The sequence below is a fragment of the Simochromis diagramma genome, unplaced genomic scaffold, assembly GCF_900408965.1.
Source record: "Simochromis diagramma unplaced genomic scaffold, fSimDia1.1 OVJJ01000321.1, whole genome shotgun sequence".
NCBI lineage: Eukaryota > Metazoa > Chordata > Actinopteri > Cichliformes > Cichlidae > Simochromis > Simochromis diagramma.
In genome coordinates, this window is record NW_024386772.1 from 15,425,409 (window position 1) to 15,437,166 (window position 11,758).

The window sequence follows — 11,758 nt, forward strand, 5'->3', positions numbered from 1 at the left end:
TCTAGTCAAACATCTTGTCATTTGTGACTTCTACTTATCCCAGTGATAAACAGACTAAATGTCTGTTTATGAACCATTTTCTGTACACATGACAAACATTGATGTATTTAACAAGATTTTCAAAGCTGAGTAAACTGTACTTCTGTAAAATTAAACAGTGGCGATAAAAACATGGCCAGGTAATACGTCTGGAAAGCATCTGATTGGGAACTGTTTCATTTTTCAGCAATTAAAATTAAACCACACAATGGAACATTATCAGTCCCTGACTGTCCTTTCCGGAGCATTATTGAAGCAGTGTGAGATCATCTTAACAGAACACAAAATTAAAGGCATCCACTACTTGGCAAAACAATCAAATAAACCTGTGCACAAAGATGAATAAAGAGCTAAAAGGATTTTTGCATGTAGCTCAGTCTGTTGCAACATGAGGTGTCCTGTGAGAAATTTCTGCTCTAATTAAAGCCATACCACCCTCTTTGAGTTCAACAATAATAGTTTTCCCCTGGTCTGAGAAAGCTCTGCATAGCAGGAACTGACTTATGTGATAGTAATTATACCAACAGACTTATAATCTATCCTAGTTCCTTAGAAAGAACAGTATTATGGAGGAATTTAATGTTGAAGAGGTTAAAGTGCTGAGAATAAAGTATATCTCTCTCTCTCCCTCCTTAGGTGAAAGAGACGAGCTTCAATATCCCAAATAAGATTTACCCATCTAATGAATTCTCATATCTGAGATTTAATTTGGATGTGAATAATTATGTGTTCTGTGAAAATGATATTGAAAATTGGAATAACGGTTTTCCATTGTGAATCAGTGCAGCCTCTCTGGAATAATATGTGGAGCTGGTAAGAATATTGAATTACCACATTTGTCAGCAAAAGCAATCAGATTTTGAATGTGTGATGAAAATTGTAATCTGGACTCTCTTCGTTTTACTAGGGAAGTGTTTTGCTTTTTTTTTCTTTTTTTTTTAACATAAATGCAAGTGTTGTATAGATTTATGGCTGGCCTTGTAGTAAACCAGCTGAAGCCTGTAGTTGAAAAATCCTTTAAAATATTTTCTTTATGGAGTGATTATAATTAATTTGACATAAGCTTTTTTTAAATATATATTTGATTTTTCTTAAAATTATTTTCTACATTAATTCATTAACTTTTTTCTTCATGATCTAATATTGTCATATAAATTTTGTTTTATGAATAATGAAAGTGGCTCTTTGGTTTCTATTTCATGGAATCCAGCATAAGAAAAAAAAACTGTGAAAAAAACCCCCTCATAAATAAAATTCAGTGGTGGGTTGTTATCTCACAATTTTGATGTTATTTTCTCATATGTTTGACTTAGTAAGTCGAAATTTTGAATTCGACTTATTTATTTATCTATTGTTAGAAGCTGAAACATATGTAAGCTTTTTTCCCCCTGTATTGTAAATACAAATTAACGTGAAACTGAGAAAATAGCTTGAAATTTTGAGTTGTAGAGTCATTGTCAGAAGTTTATTATAACAACTGGAAATTTTGCTTATGAATGGCTAATAATAATAATAATAATAATAATAAAATTAGAAAACGGAAATAAAACGTCTTTTTGATTTCACCGGATATGACGTCACCCCGGCCTCTTTCCCGTGTCACCGTGAGCTGTGGTAGTCCCTGCCGCTGCTGCTGCCTGTCAACAAGACTTGTGTGTCCGGGTTTTTGTTTTTAGCCTTTTGTGACACTCTGTCCTCCACCACCATGCCCATGTACCAGGTAAAGCCCATCTGTGGGGGTGACATAAAGATTGATTTGCCCACCTGCATGTACAAGGTACCAAATATCCACGCGCAGCAAGGAAAAAGCTGCACCCCCGAACACGCGCTTCAGGTAACTAATCACATTTCGAAGTTATAATTTTATTCTTTTTATTATCATCATTATTATTATTATTATTATTAATATTAACTCTTTCGCTTGGGCTATGCTCCTCTCCCTGTTCGTTGTTTCCATTCATAGTTGCGCTTCTCGGACGCGATATTAGCTGGAGCTGTCTGTAGCCGAGCTAGCTAACTTAGCTTGTCAGGGAGTAATCTCAGTTTTAGGCTGATGCAACAACTACAGCGTGTCTCCGCTGTTTTACATCAAGATTATTAAACGGCATAGAGTTGTGAAACGGTTCGGTTAGCTTGTCTCCAGTCTGTGACATTGTTTTTAATGTAATCGATCAGGATTGTGTCTTTATTTGAGACCATTCTTCATTTGTGGGGGTGCACCGACCGTACTGTTTCATCTGCAAGTTCATGACACTGTATTGGGGAAATTGCAGCAGTCACGTTTGGTTAACTTAATGTTATCATAGATGTAATTATCTCATCGTTATAGACTTAACTAGGCAGCTATATACCAGCAAGTAATATTGAACCCATATTTACGTGTTACTGAATAGTCATCTTAATTAGAGATTTTTCATTTTAATTAATTTTACTGGTGGTTGATTATAGATTTTTCTTGTTTGATCATCATGGAGGCATGCTATTTCAGTGGATGGACCAGTTTGGATCCAAAATGGCCAATAGAACCAGCTGTAAACCCCCCATGGTTTGATAGTGTAATATTTTTGCTTTCACTTTCAGCATCTGCAGTGGAGCATAAACGATTCTGTTGATTCATGACTCACATCATGGCTTTCATGAATGTATAGCATGTTTTCTTTGCACATTTCAATGATGTTTAAGTGATGAGATTGAGGCCATGAAGAGAATTTGAACTTCATTTGTCCTTAGAGATTTCTGGTGTTATGCATTAACCAGACATATAAACTTGTAGTCAGACTTCAGATAGATGTGTAGTCTTTGTGTATCTTGAAAATAGCTGACTGAGTAACCGCTCAGCTCTGTTGACCTCTGTAGAGCTGAGTCACCACAACATTTTGATTGTAAAACTGATCAAAATTTAGTTTAAAAACAAAAAATTAAGCATACTAAAAGTATAGCAAATTATGAGCCATTTTTTTCCTACTTTTTTTTTTTGTCAAAGCAGCTGTTAGTAATTACTACATGGAATGACATAGGAGCTTCAAATTGGTACCATAGGTGTGCCTCATAGGAGGATAAGGGGTAGTCGCCAGTATTTTTTTGCTTTACATTAGTCAATCATGTGACCGGGTGGTTTAAGCCAGATTCATTGTTGTTGTTGTTTTTTTCTGTGTTGCTTCAGAATGGCGAGGTGGACCCAGCCGTCAAAGCTCTGGAGGCCCGGCAGGATGAGATCATGAGAAAACTCTATGAGCTGAAAGCAGCTGTGGAGGGCTTAGCCAAGACGGTGATGACCCCTGATGCCGATCTGGACCTGACAGTCAGCAGCAGCCTTTCCTCCCAGTGCTCCACAACCTTCAAAAACACCACAGACCTGGACACAGTACTGGGCAAGGTATAAAAAAATTGTTTGTTGCTACTGGTAACATTTCTTTCAAACTACTCTCTGACAGTAATTTTAACTGAATGCTTTACTGTTACTGCCTTTTCTTGCCAGTAGTAGTAATCTCTTATCCATCTTCCTGATCACATCTCCTCTGTCATTCCAGGTTTTTATACTGTTAACCTGCTCAACCTGGCTATAATTGAGTTTACCTTTCATGCCTACCTTAGGGTATAGACTGAATATTAGCTGTATGTGCAGGCTGTAGCGGTGTCATAATAGCAGAGCCTATCTTTATGTGACCAGGATCTCGGTGCTCTCCGTGATATCGTCATAAACGCCAACCCGGTGCAGCCACCCCTGACCTTGCTGGTGCTCCACAGCCTGCTCTGTCAGCACTATCGAGTGCTCTCCACTGTCCACGTCCACTCCTCTGTTGCCAGTGTGCCACCACAGCTTCTGTCCTGCCTCGGACCACGGCACACAGACAGCTACGCCCGCCACATGTTTCAGCTGGGCTTCACCCTCATATGGAAAGATGGTGAGGTCACCTGGGCACTTTTGCACATTAGGCTTGTTCTGAGTGTCAGATTTGAACAGTCACACATGCTTGAGGATGTTTTTCTGGTTTCTTCCAAAGAATCTGTTTAGAAATCCTACTTAGAAGTTCTAGAAAGTCAAGAACCTAAAACAGTAGTAGTCATATGTTCATTGTCCTTGCTCACTTTAATGTGCTGGTGCAAGGCAGTGCTGATACAGTTTAATTTGGATGTAATGTCTTGTGAAAGTATGTGGGTGGCTTGTTTCATAGAATTCTAGTTTTTCTAATACTATGAAACCAATTATCATACCATAACCACGTCAGGGTATTTTTAAAACAAACAAAAACAACTGCAATCAGACATAGTCTTCTGAGTAGGCGTTCAGCTACTTTATTTTTTAGTGTATAATTAGGAAGCAATGCTTCATTTATGAGATGCAGATAATGAATTCATTATCAAAAACAAAAACACCTCAGTTTTCTAATGCAGTGAAGTCTGGGAATGCTGCACGCCCATATTGTGACTTACCATCAACATACTTTGCTGTTTTGTATATTTGACTCTTTACTTGAACTAGAAAAATTAGAAGCATGTCCTATTAAAAAAAAATTGTACCCATAAATCTATCAGGAAAGTGTTTACTGAGGTCAAAGATCAAGTGAGTAGTTGAGTTTTGTTCCCACAGACTCTTTTCATAGAATCTTTTTATACAGCCGCCCCCTCCTGGTCATTAGAAAGAATGTGGGTTTAAGGCACTTAAGTGTTGGTTTCACTTTTTAGACCCATGCCCTACAAAAGCAGATGTTTTAATCTTTATATTGACACCATTTGTCTAAAAGTTATGACCTCATTTCTCTTCTGCATCCACAGTTCCTAAACCACAGATGAAGTTTAGCATCAAGAACATGTGTCCCATTGAGGGTGAGGCCAACATAGCACGCTTCCTCTTTAAGCTGCTTGCCCCCTATCCCAGTGACCCCGCTGTTGCTACCCTGGTGGACAGCTGGGTGGATACGGCTTTCTTCCAGCTGGCAGAGGGCAGTGTCAAAGAGCGATCCGCTGTCCTGCGGGCCCTAAACTCAACTCTGGGTTCCAACCCCTGGCTATCCGGACCAGAGTTCTCCCTGGCTGATGTCGCCTGCTACTGCTGCGTGCTGCAGAGCGGCTCGGCCTCCTCATCTCCGGCTAACGTCCAGCGCTGGATCAAGTCTTGCGAGAACCTGGGCCACTTCAGCCATGCCAAGCTCCTTCTGAAATGACTTGGGCTGTTCCAGGACCAGACACCAGATGCAAAGTGAGAGAAGGGCATTAGAATAATAAAATATATCCCCGCCATGTCTGAAACACCTCCTGATGCTTCCTTCCTTGCTCTAGCGTAACACTGAACTGACACAGATGAAGTAGAAGCACTATGGCAGATGGGTAAAGTGACTCAACGGTATTTATTTTTGCCATGATGCTATAGAGAGATCCTAAAGCTGCATTTTGCGAGGGAGGAAGAATAAGGAGATGGTATGGACAAGGGTTTGGCGATGGGTTCAATCAGTGATACTAACGGAGGTTATTAGACAAACACACACACACACACACACACACACACACTCTACACCTTCCACCCACTTTGTGCCTAACACGACCCTGTTAAAAATGTGTGTGGTGATGAGTATTGCTTGTTGTTTTCAGAAGTAATACTTTGTACCATTCGTGTGTTTTGTTTTTCTGAAATCATTAAAACTTCTACTTTCTACTTCAAACTTTGTGCCCAGGTTTGATTTGTTGCACTGTTTGATCACTTCAAAAACCATTTCACTCCAAGTAGACAAACGGCTGGCATTTACTGAAGTGCACATCTGCGTCTAACAGGTGGCAGGAGTGACATTAAGTGACAGAAGATAATTTTCTAGCATGTCATTCATCAACCTTATTCAGATGTTTATCATATCCAGTCAAACAGAGGTGCACTGAACCAAAAGGGTGAAAAAACCCCACACAAGAACTCACTTCTTTGCTACAGGAATAGATTCACACCTACTACCAATTTAAAGTCAGCAACTAACCTAAAATGCATGTGTCTGGACTGTGGGATGAAGCTGGCATACCCAGAGAGAACCCCCAAACTCCCAGTATTATGGCCCCTAAACCCTGTATTAATCAGTGCATATTTTGTGTCATCCAACCACATATTAACGATACAGAAGCTGTGATTGAGTCTTTAGTACATTTACACGCTCTTCCTGGGTTCTCTACAGGTACTCCCAGCTTCCTCCTACAGTCCATAAACGAAGACCCCTGAACTCAGTGCAACTCCAGATACTTCTGTCTCGTTTTACTTTGCAGCAGCAAAGAATTGTTGCTTTACTCTTTAATCTACACTCCCCCAGCTTGTTCTTTCTCTGCAATCAGTTGTGTAAGCTGTTTTTTCTCCCTATCAGAAGCTGCACTATGGAACAGAATCCCAATTCAGAAGAGAAATAGGTTTTCAGTTTTCAAGTCCGTTTAATCCTCTGTGACTGCTGTAGGCAAACTCACGAAAAATCACTCAGAGAATATATTTAGGAATAATATATCGAAGGGAAAGCAAATCCCAAGGTTTTTCAGGCTCTCTGCGGGCTGGTTTTTGCATTTTCAAAAATGTCAGGTCTTCGACAGCTCGGGTCCAGACAGAGCCTGTGTTTGTATTCTCTGACAGCCTCCTGTTGGTCTCCAGGCAGCTGTCTGACAAGACGAAAGCTCTTAGCTGACATCCGGGCACATGGCAAAGAATACACTGGGGAAATGTGCACCACTGGAATTTCACTGTTTGCATGCTTTGCATCTTCCTCGCACACAAACACACCCGGACGCGTTTGAAAGTGCAATGAGTGTTTGCCGAACGCGTTTGGTGCTGCATGTAAATAAGGCAGCTGATGTCATTCTGTAACTAATCTAATTACTTGTGGCTTGCAATTGGTTTTTATGAGAGGGGGGGGAAAAAGGCGAGACACAAACAAACAAAAGGAGAGGGGGGGGGTCTCTTCTTGTCGCTTTATATATGATATAAAATACAGACAGGAGATGCATTCTTACTGAACAGCTGTAGAAAAAAAACAAACTGAAAGACAAAAATCACTTCAGTTTAACCCCGTGGCTACATCAAATCACAACAACAGCACAGATAAAGATGCTTTTTGTCAGTCCGAGTGTCAGTGTCTATGATTGTCAATCAGATGTTTTCATTAAGCCATTCTGGAGTGGGAGACATATGCTTTGCCAACCAAAACAGGCAGGGGGGATAAATATTAGAAAGAACATTTGGGCTAAAGTGCCTGAAATGAGATATTGTTCAGTGTTCTCCTGTGATGACTTCAAAACAATATGGTTTGATTTTGTGTCGGTTAAAAGTCTGAGACGGCCATCGGTAACCCATTCACTCGCTGACCAGAGAGCACAGGTTGCTGTTGTATCTCAAAAGCTGAATGCGCTCGAAATAGTCGTCAGTCAGAAAGTTTCTCTGTGACGTCACCAGGTTGCCCTTCTGGCTGAAGAGACGCTGGACGGGGGCCGTGGACGGCAGGGTGGTGTTGTATTTTAGGAAGAGCTGCTTCACTCTTGGGAAGTCCTGCAGGCACTCGAGGCTCTTCCCCGTTCCTTCTACATACTTGCGAATCTCCTCCAACACCCCCCGCTGCTGGATCTGGACGGCCGGTTTCACTGAGCCGTAGCTAAAGAAGTCATCCTCAGATTCAATGGTGGACAGGTTGCGGCTGGTGTTCGCCTCGGTTACGGTGCAGGGATCCATCTGGGACGCCTCCGAGGCCAGCAGGGCGCACATCTCCTCCCTCTCGGAGGCCGCCATCCACCACAAGCGAAACTGAGGAGTTGTCGCGGTCGCAATCTTCGCTTCGGTGCTGCCAAACAGCTCCTGGAACCGCACGTCGATAGCCATTACAATGGCGTTGATGGCATCGCCGAAGTATTTTGCGGCATCCTTCTGCTCATTTAGCTTGTTCTTCAGACTGAGTACGGTTGGGATGACCAGGCCCAGGTAGCATTTCTGCTCCGCCTGGAAAAGTTCGAGTGCAAATGCGAGCGGGTGAAACACAGTCACATATTCCTTCAAGAAGGCCATCTCCTCCGGCTGAAAGCGTGGGACCTCGAGGCGAGCGCAGAGCTCCGTCAGCTCCCGCTCGCTGAGAGAGACAATCTTCTGCACGGCACAGTACTCTACGTTCCAGCGTATAACGGTGGGGACGACGAGCGCCATCTTCCCTATCTCCTCTGCCGCGTCCATCCCGACCTGGAGATGGTGGCATTTGCTCCATATGGCAAACACTTTAGCCATGGCACTGTAATGTAGCTGGCACATGGGCCCCTGTGACACAGCCTGCCAGAAGTCATCAGTGACGATCTGCTCCAGGGTGTGTGACGCGCAGCGCTGCACGGTGGGCAGAAACAGCAGCATGTCCTGCTCCGGCTCACCCTCGAGCACGGTGCTCACGTTCTCGTAGAAACCGATGTCGTCGTCACTTTCTTGGCTGTCCAGCGCAAACTCCCTGAAGACACTGATGAAGGGGCTGCCGTTATCTGTGACTGTTGTCTGAACTTTACTCTCAATATTGTAGGCCACGTGGACGTCGTGTATGCGGCCGGCGATGGTGTCATACGTGATCCTGCCCTGCAGCCGTGCAAAAGCCAGGGCGGCGGATTTCCTCTCCAAAGAATCCATATCGATCCAGTGACAGGTCATCCCGAAGAAGCTCCTGTTGTGGGCTGTCCAGATGTCCGCTGTGGTGCACACATACTGGACGCTGCTGAGCTTAGACATCAACTCTTCCCGCATCTTGGAGAATCCGTGGTCCACCTTAGTAAACAGGGTCACCCTGTCCATGGATTTGAGCCCTTCAGTTAAACCGGCAATCAGCTTCCTGAAGCCAGGCTGCTCCAGCACATAAAATGACTGGCAGTCCTCCACAATGAAGTTGAAGATCAGATCATCGATCTTTGCCTGGGTCAGGCATCTGGAGATGATTTCCGCTTTGAGCTTTTTGAGCTGGCAGTGTCTGCTTTCCTCACCGTTGTATTCCTCTTTTTTCCGTCCTCTCTTGGCATCAGGCCTGGCTTCACAGCCTAAATGTGTTCTCTAGAAAACAAAGACAGATTTCATGGCAGTTGTTTTTTTCTTTAAACAGACTTTCCCAACATTTTATAAACTTTAATTGCACTGAAAAACACTCCTAAGAACACTTCTGCAGAGTAAAGCGACTGTTTGTGTTTTTTTTCTTTCCAGAGAAGTTGAGCACTACGAGCCTCCAGCGCCTGTAGCATGCAGCTGCAATGTAACGTTATTAATCACGAGGGTGGCTATTCATTCATTGAGTCTTTTAAACATTAACAAACACTGGAACGGGAAGTTGTACCGGGGCTGTTAGGCTGACTGACTTACGTCTAAATGTTTCTTTAGATTTGAAGTGGAGGTTTTTGACGTGGACAGCAGATTAACCCTCGGCAAGCACAGATTACACTGGACGATGATATTTTTCCCTTGATCTGCCTTGTACGTGAAATGGTGTCGATAACGCCAAGTATTAATGGCCGATTTGGTCTCGCCGCTGGTTTCTTGGTGATCCGCATCCATTTCGAATTCTGTCTCTGTTGTTACTGGTACCTTGAAATATAATAAAAGTATCGTAATCCGATTTAGTAATCGTGATTACACGTAAAGTAACGATGGCGGTAGAGCAATCCTCATGAAAAAGGGGCAGGCCTTTGTTCAGATGCTTCCCAGAAAACGAAGAAGGAGACGACAACACCGTCAGCTAGCTACCTCACATGCGCTCTGAGAGCAGCAACGGCAAAGAACGGGAACACTGGCGGAAGTACGCATGCGCCATACCCAAACGAGTCCCATCAGAGTGTCGTCGCTGTCCTCTCCTTGTACGTTTGATTGCGTTGACTGTGGTGCTTTCACCAGCAGTTCCTTTTCCCCTCTGTGTTTCTGCGAGTTGGCGCCACCACCAGGCAGCCGACGTAAGAAACGACAAACGACGCAATCAATGGAGACATTGTTTCAAAGACCGAATATATTAAATGAGCAAGCAGTTACAGAAAATAACCATGCGAAGAAAATTAATGGGGGAAAAAGAGAAGCTTAGAACATTTTCCTTTTACAGCCTATCACAAGTTTCACACAGGGGATCTGAAAGGCTAAAACGACAGAAACACAAGCACAACTGTTGGATTGTTTTAGTCTGGACAGCCTTTAAAGTTGTTCACATTCAGCGGGCAGACAGATGTTCGTGCATCATTTAACGCAAAGGTATGAAGTGGCATTCAGCCCGCTTTGTTCTGACTTTTAACTGAGTCCCATTCGTTTCCACACCGCACTTTCAGTTTTTAGGTGCATATTTCTAAACAGCGGTCAGTTTTTCTTTTCTGTTTTTTTTTATTTGTACATTTTTGTTGTACAGGTTTATACTTTAGTGCCATTCTCTTTCTATTGTCTTAGTGTTTTTATCATATTCCTTCAGCAGCTGGAAAGGTGGCCGCCCTCCCTGAGCTTGGTCCTGCTCGAGGTTTCTTCCTGTTAAAAAAAACCCTCTTGCCAAGAAGGGTTGCGCGATTCTTGGGGGGCTCTAATACCGCGGGGTCTTACCTAATAGTATAAACCACATTCAGGGGACTATTGTTACTAATTGGCTCTATATAAATTAACTTGAATTGTTAGCTTTACAGTTGGCTGTGGTGTGCAGCTATGTAATGTTAATGTAATATAAAATCTTTAATCCCTGAGAGAACATAGAAAAAAATGTATTAAATTTACTGAGAAGCAGGAAACATTACATTTTAAATTAAGGAATGCATCAACTTTCTTTCTGTGTTTTAACGAGGTTATTGAGCACTTTCGTGACATAATAAAATAAAACAACTCATGACACAAATAAATACTCTTCATTTGCTTTATAATACACTCTGCTGGCACACATGGAAATTATATGCAACCTGGCCAAACAATCCGACAATATGCTGTTTGTTACGGCTCTCTTTACTGGCGTTTCTGTTATTCTTTCGTTTATCTGAGCATAACAACACAAACTCCTCTCTGTATAATGCAGCGCAGTCCATTGTCGCCATAAGTCTTTTGAAATGACCACAGAGTTTATTCAGTGTTTTTCCCAAGTTGATTTCATTCATTCATTTAGCAGCATATGGGAACGTAAAGACACACTTGTACCGAGTTTGTGTAATATGAAGAATAAACTATTCTAAACACAATTGTTCATTAAAACAAATGTGAGAGCTTGCCTTACCTGGCTTGATTTCATCACCATCAAGAGTTGTTTTATTTATTTATTTATTTATTTATTCATTCATTCATTCATTCATTTATTTCCATAAGCCCTAGGCATCTTGCCAGTTCAAGCCATCCGAGCAGCATGCTCCTAAAATGTTTTCCTGCTGATATAAAAAAATCTTCCATCTGGAGATGCATTAAGCACGTCTTTCATTCGGTGTTCACTCTGTGGGCTCAGTGGCTTTTGGGGGGCAAATCCAATTAACCAGTTTGCCAGGTGCATGATCAAAGTCAGAAGCAGCGGAGGGAAAGGTTTATTTAAGGAGGTGTCATAGATTTGGTCAGTCAATACGTACTTTTTTTTCAGTTCCAGCTTCCTGCTTTCCTGTGACCGTCTTGGGAAAATCCGATATGACTCCGTGTGATTTAGAATGCTGTGTGCGCACACGCCAAGCATCTAATTGCTTTTTTAATGGTCTGCTCCGCGGGGAATTGGTTGTTTGGCAGTTGCGCACCACAGAGAAGGACCATTGTGTCAAAGCC

At 42.4% G+C, this 11,758-nt stretch overlaps 2 protein-coding genes across 3 annotated transcripts; one reads left to right on the forward strand and one right to left on the reverse strand.

Annotated features, from left to right (window-relative positions):
• The first annotated feature begins 1,613 nt into the window (after positions 1–1,613).
• On the forward strand, positions 1,614–5,699 carry aimp2 (aminoacyl tRNA synthetase complex interacting multifunctional protein 2). Of its 2 annotated transcripts, none has more exons than XM_040051856.1 (4): positions 1,614–1,873; positions 3,203–3,415; positions 3,710–3,944; positions 4,816–5,699. In XM_040051856.1, exons 1-4 carry the CDS (start codon positions 1,745–1,747, stop codon positions 5,202–5,204), a joined length of 966 nt encoding a protein of 321 aa, XP_039907790.1. In that variant the 5' UTR covers positions 1,614–1,744; the 3' UTR covers positions 5,205–5,699. The 2 variants fall into 2 exon arrangements, with proteins under 2 accessions (XP_039907790.1, XP_039907791.1); XM_040051857.1 differs by having other exon boundaries at positions 1,614–1,759.
• Positions 5,700–6,954: 1,255 nt separating this feature from the next.
• zgc:161969 (uncharacterized protein LOC569044 homolog) lies at positions 6,955–9,815 on the reverse strand. The gene is made up of 2 exons (XM_040051855.1): positions 9,368–9,815; positions 6,955–9,064 (listed from the first exon to the last, which is right to left on the reverse strand). Exons 1-2 carry the CDS (start codon positions 9,557–9,559, stop codon positions 7,352–7,354), a joined length of 1,905 nt encoding a protein of 634 aa, XP_039907789.1. The 5' UTR covers positions 9,560–9,815; the 3' UTR covers positions 6,955–7,351.
• Positions 9,816–11,758: the final 1,943 nt, after the last annotated feature.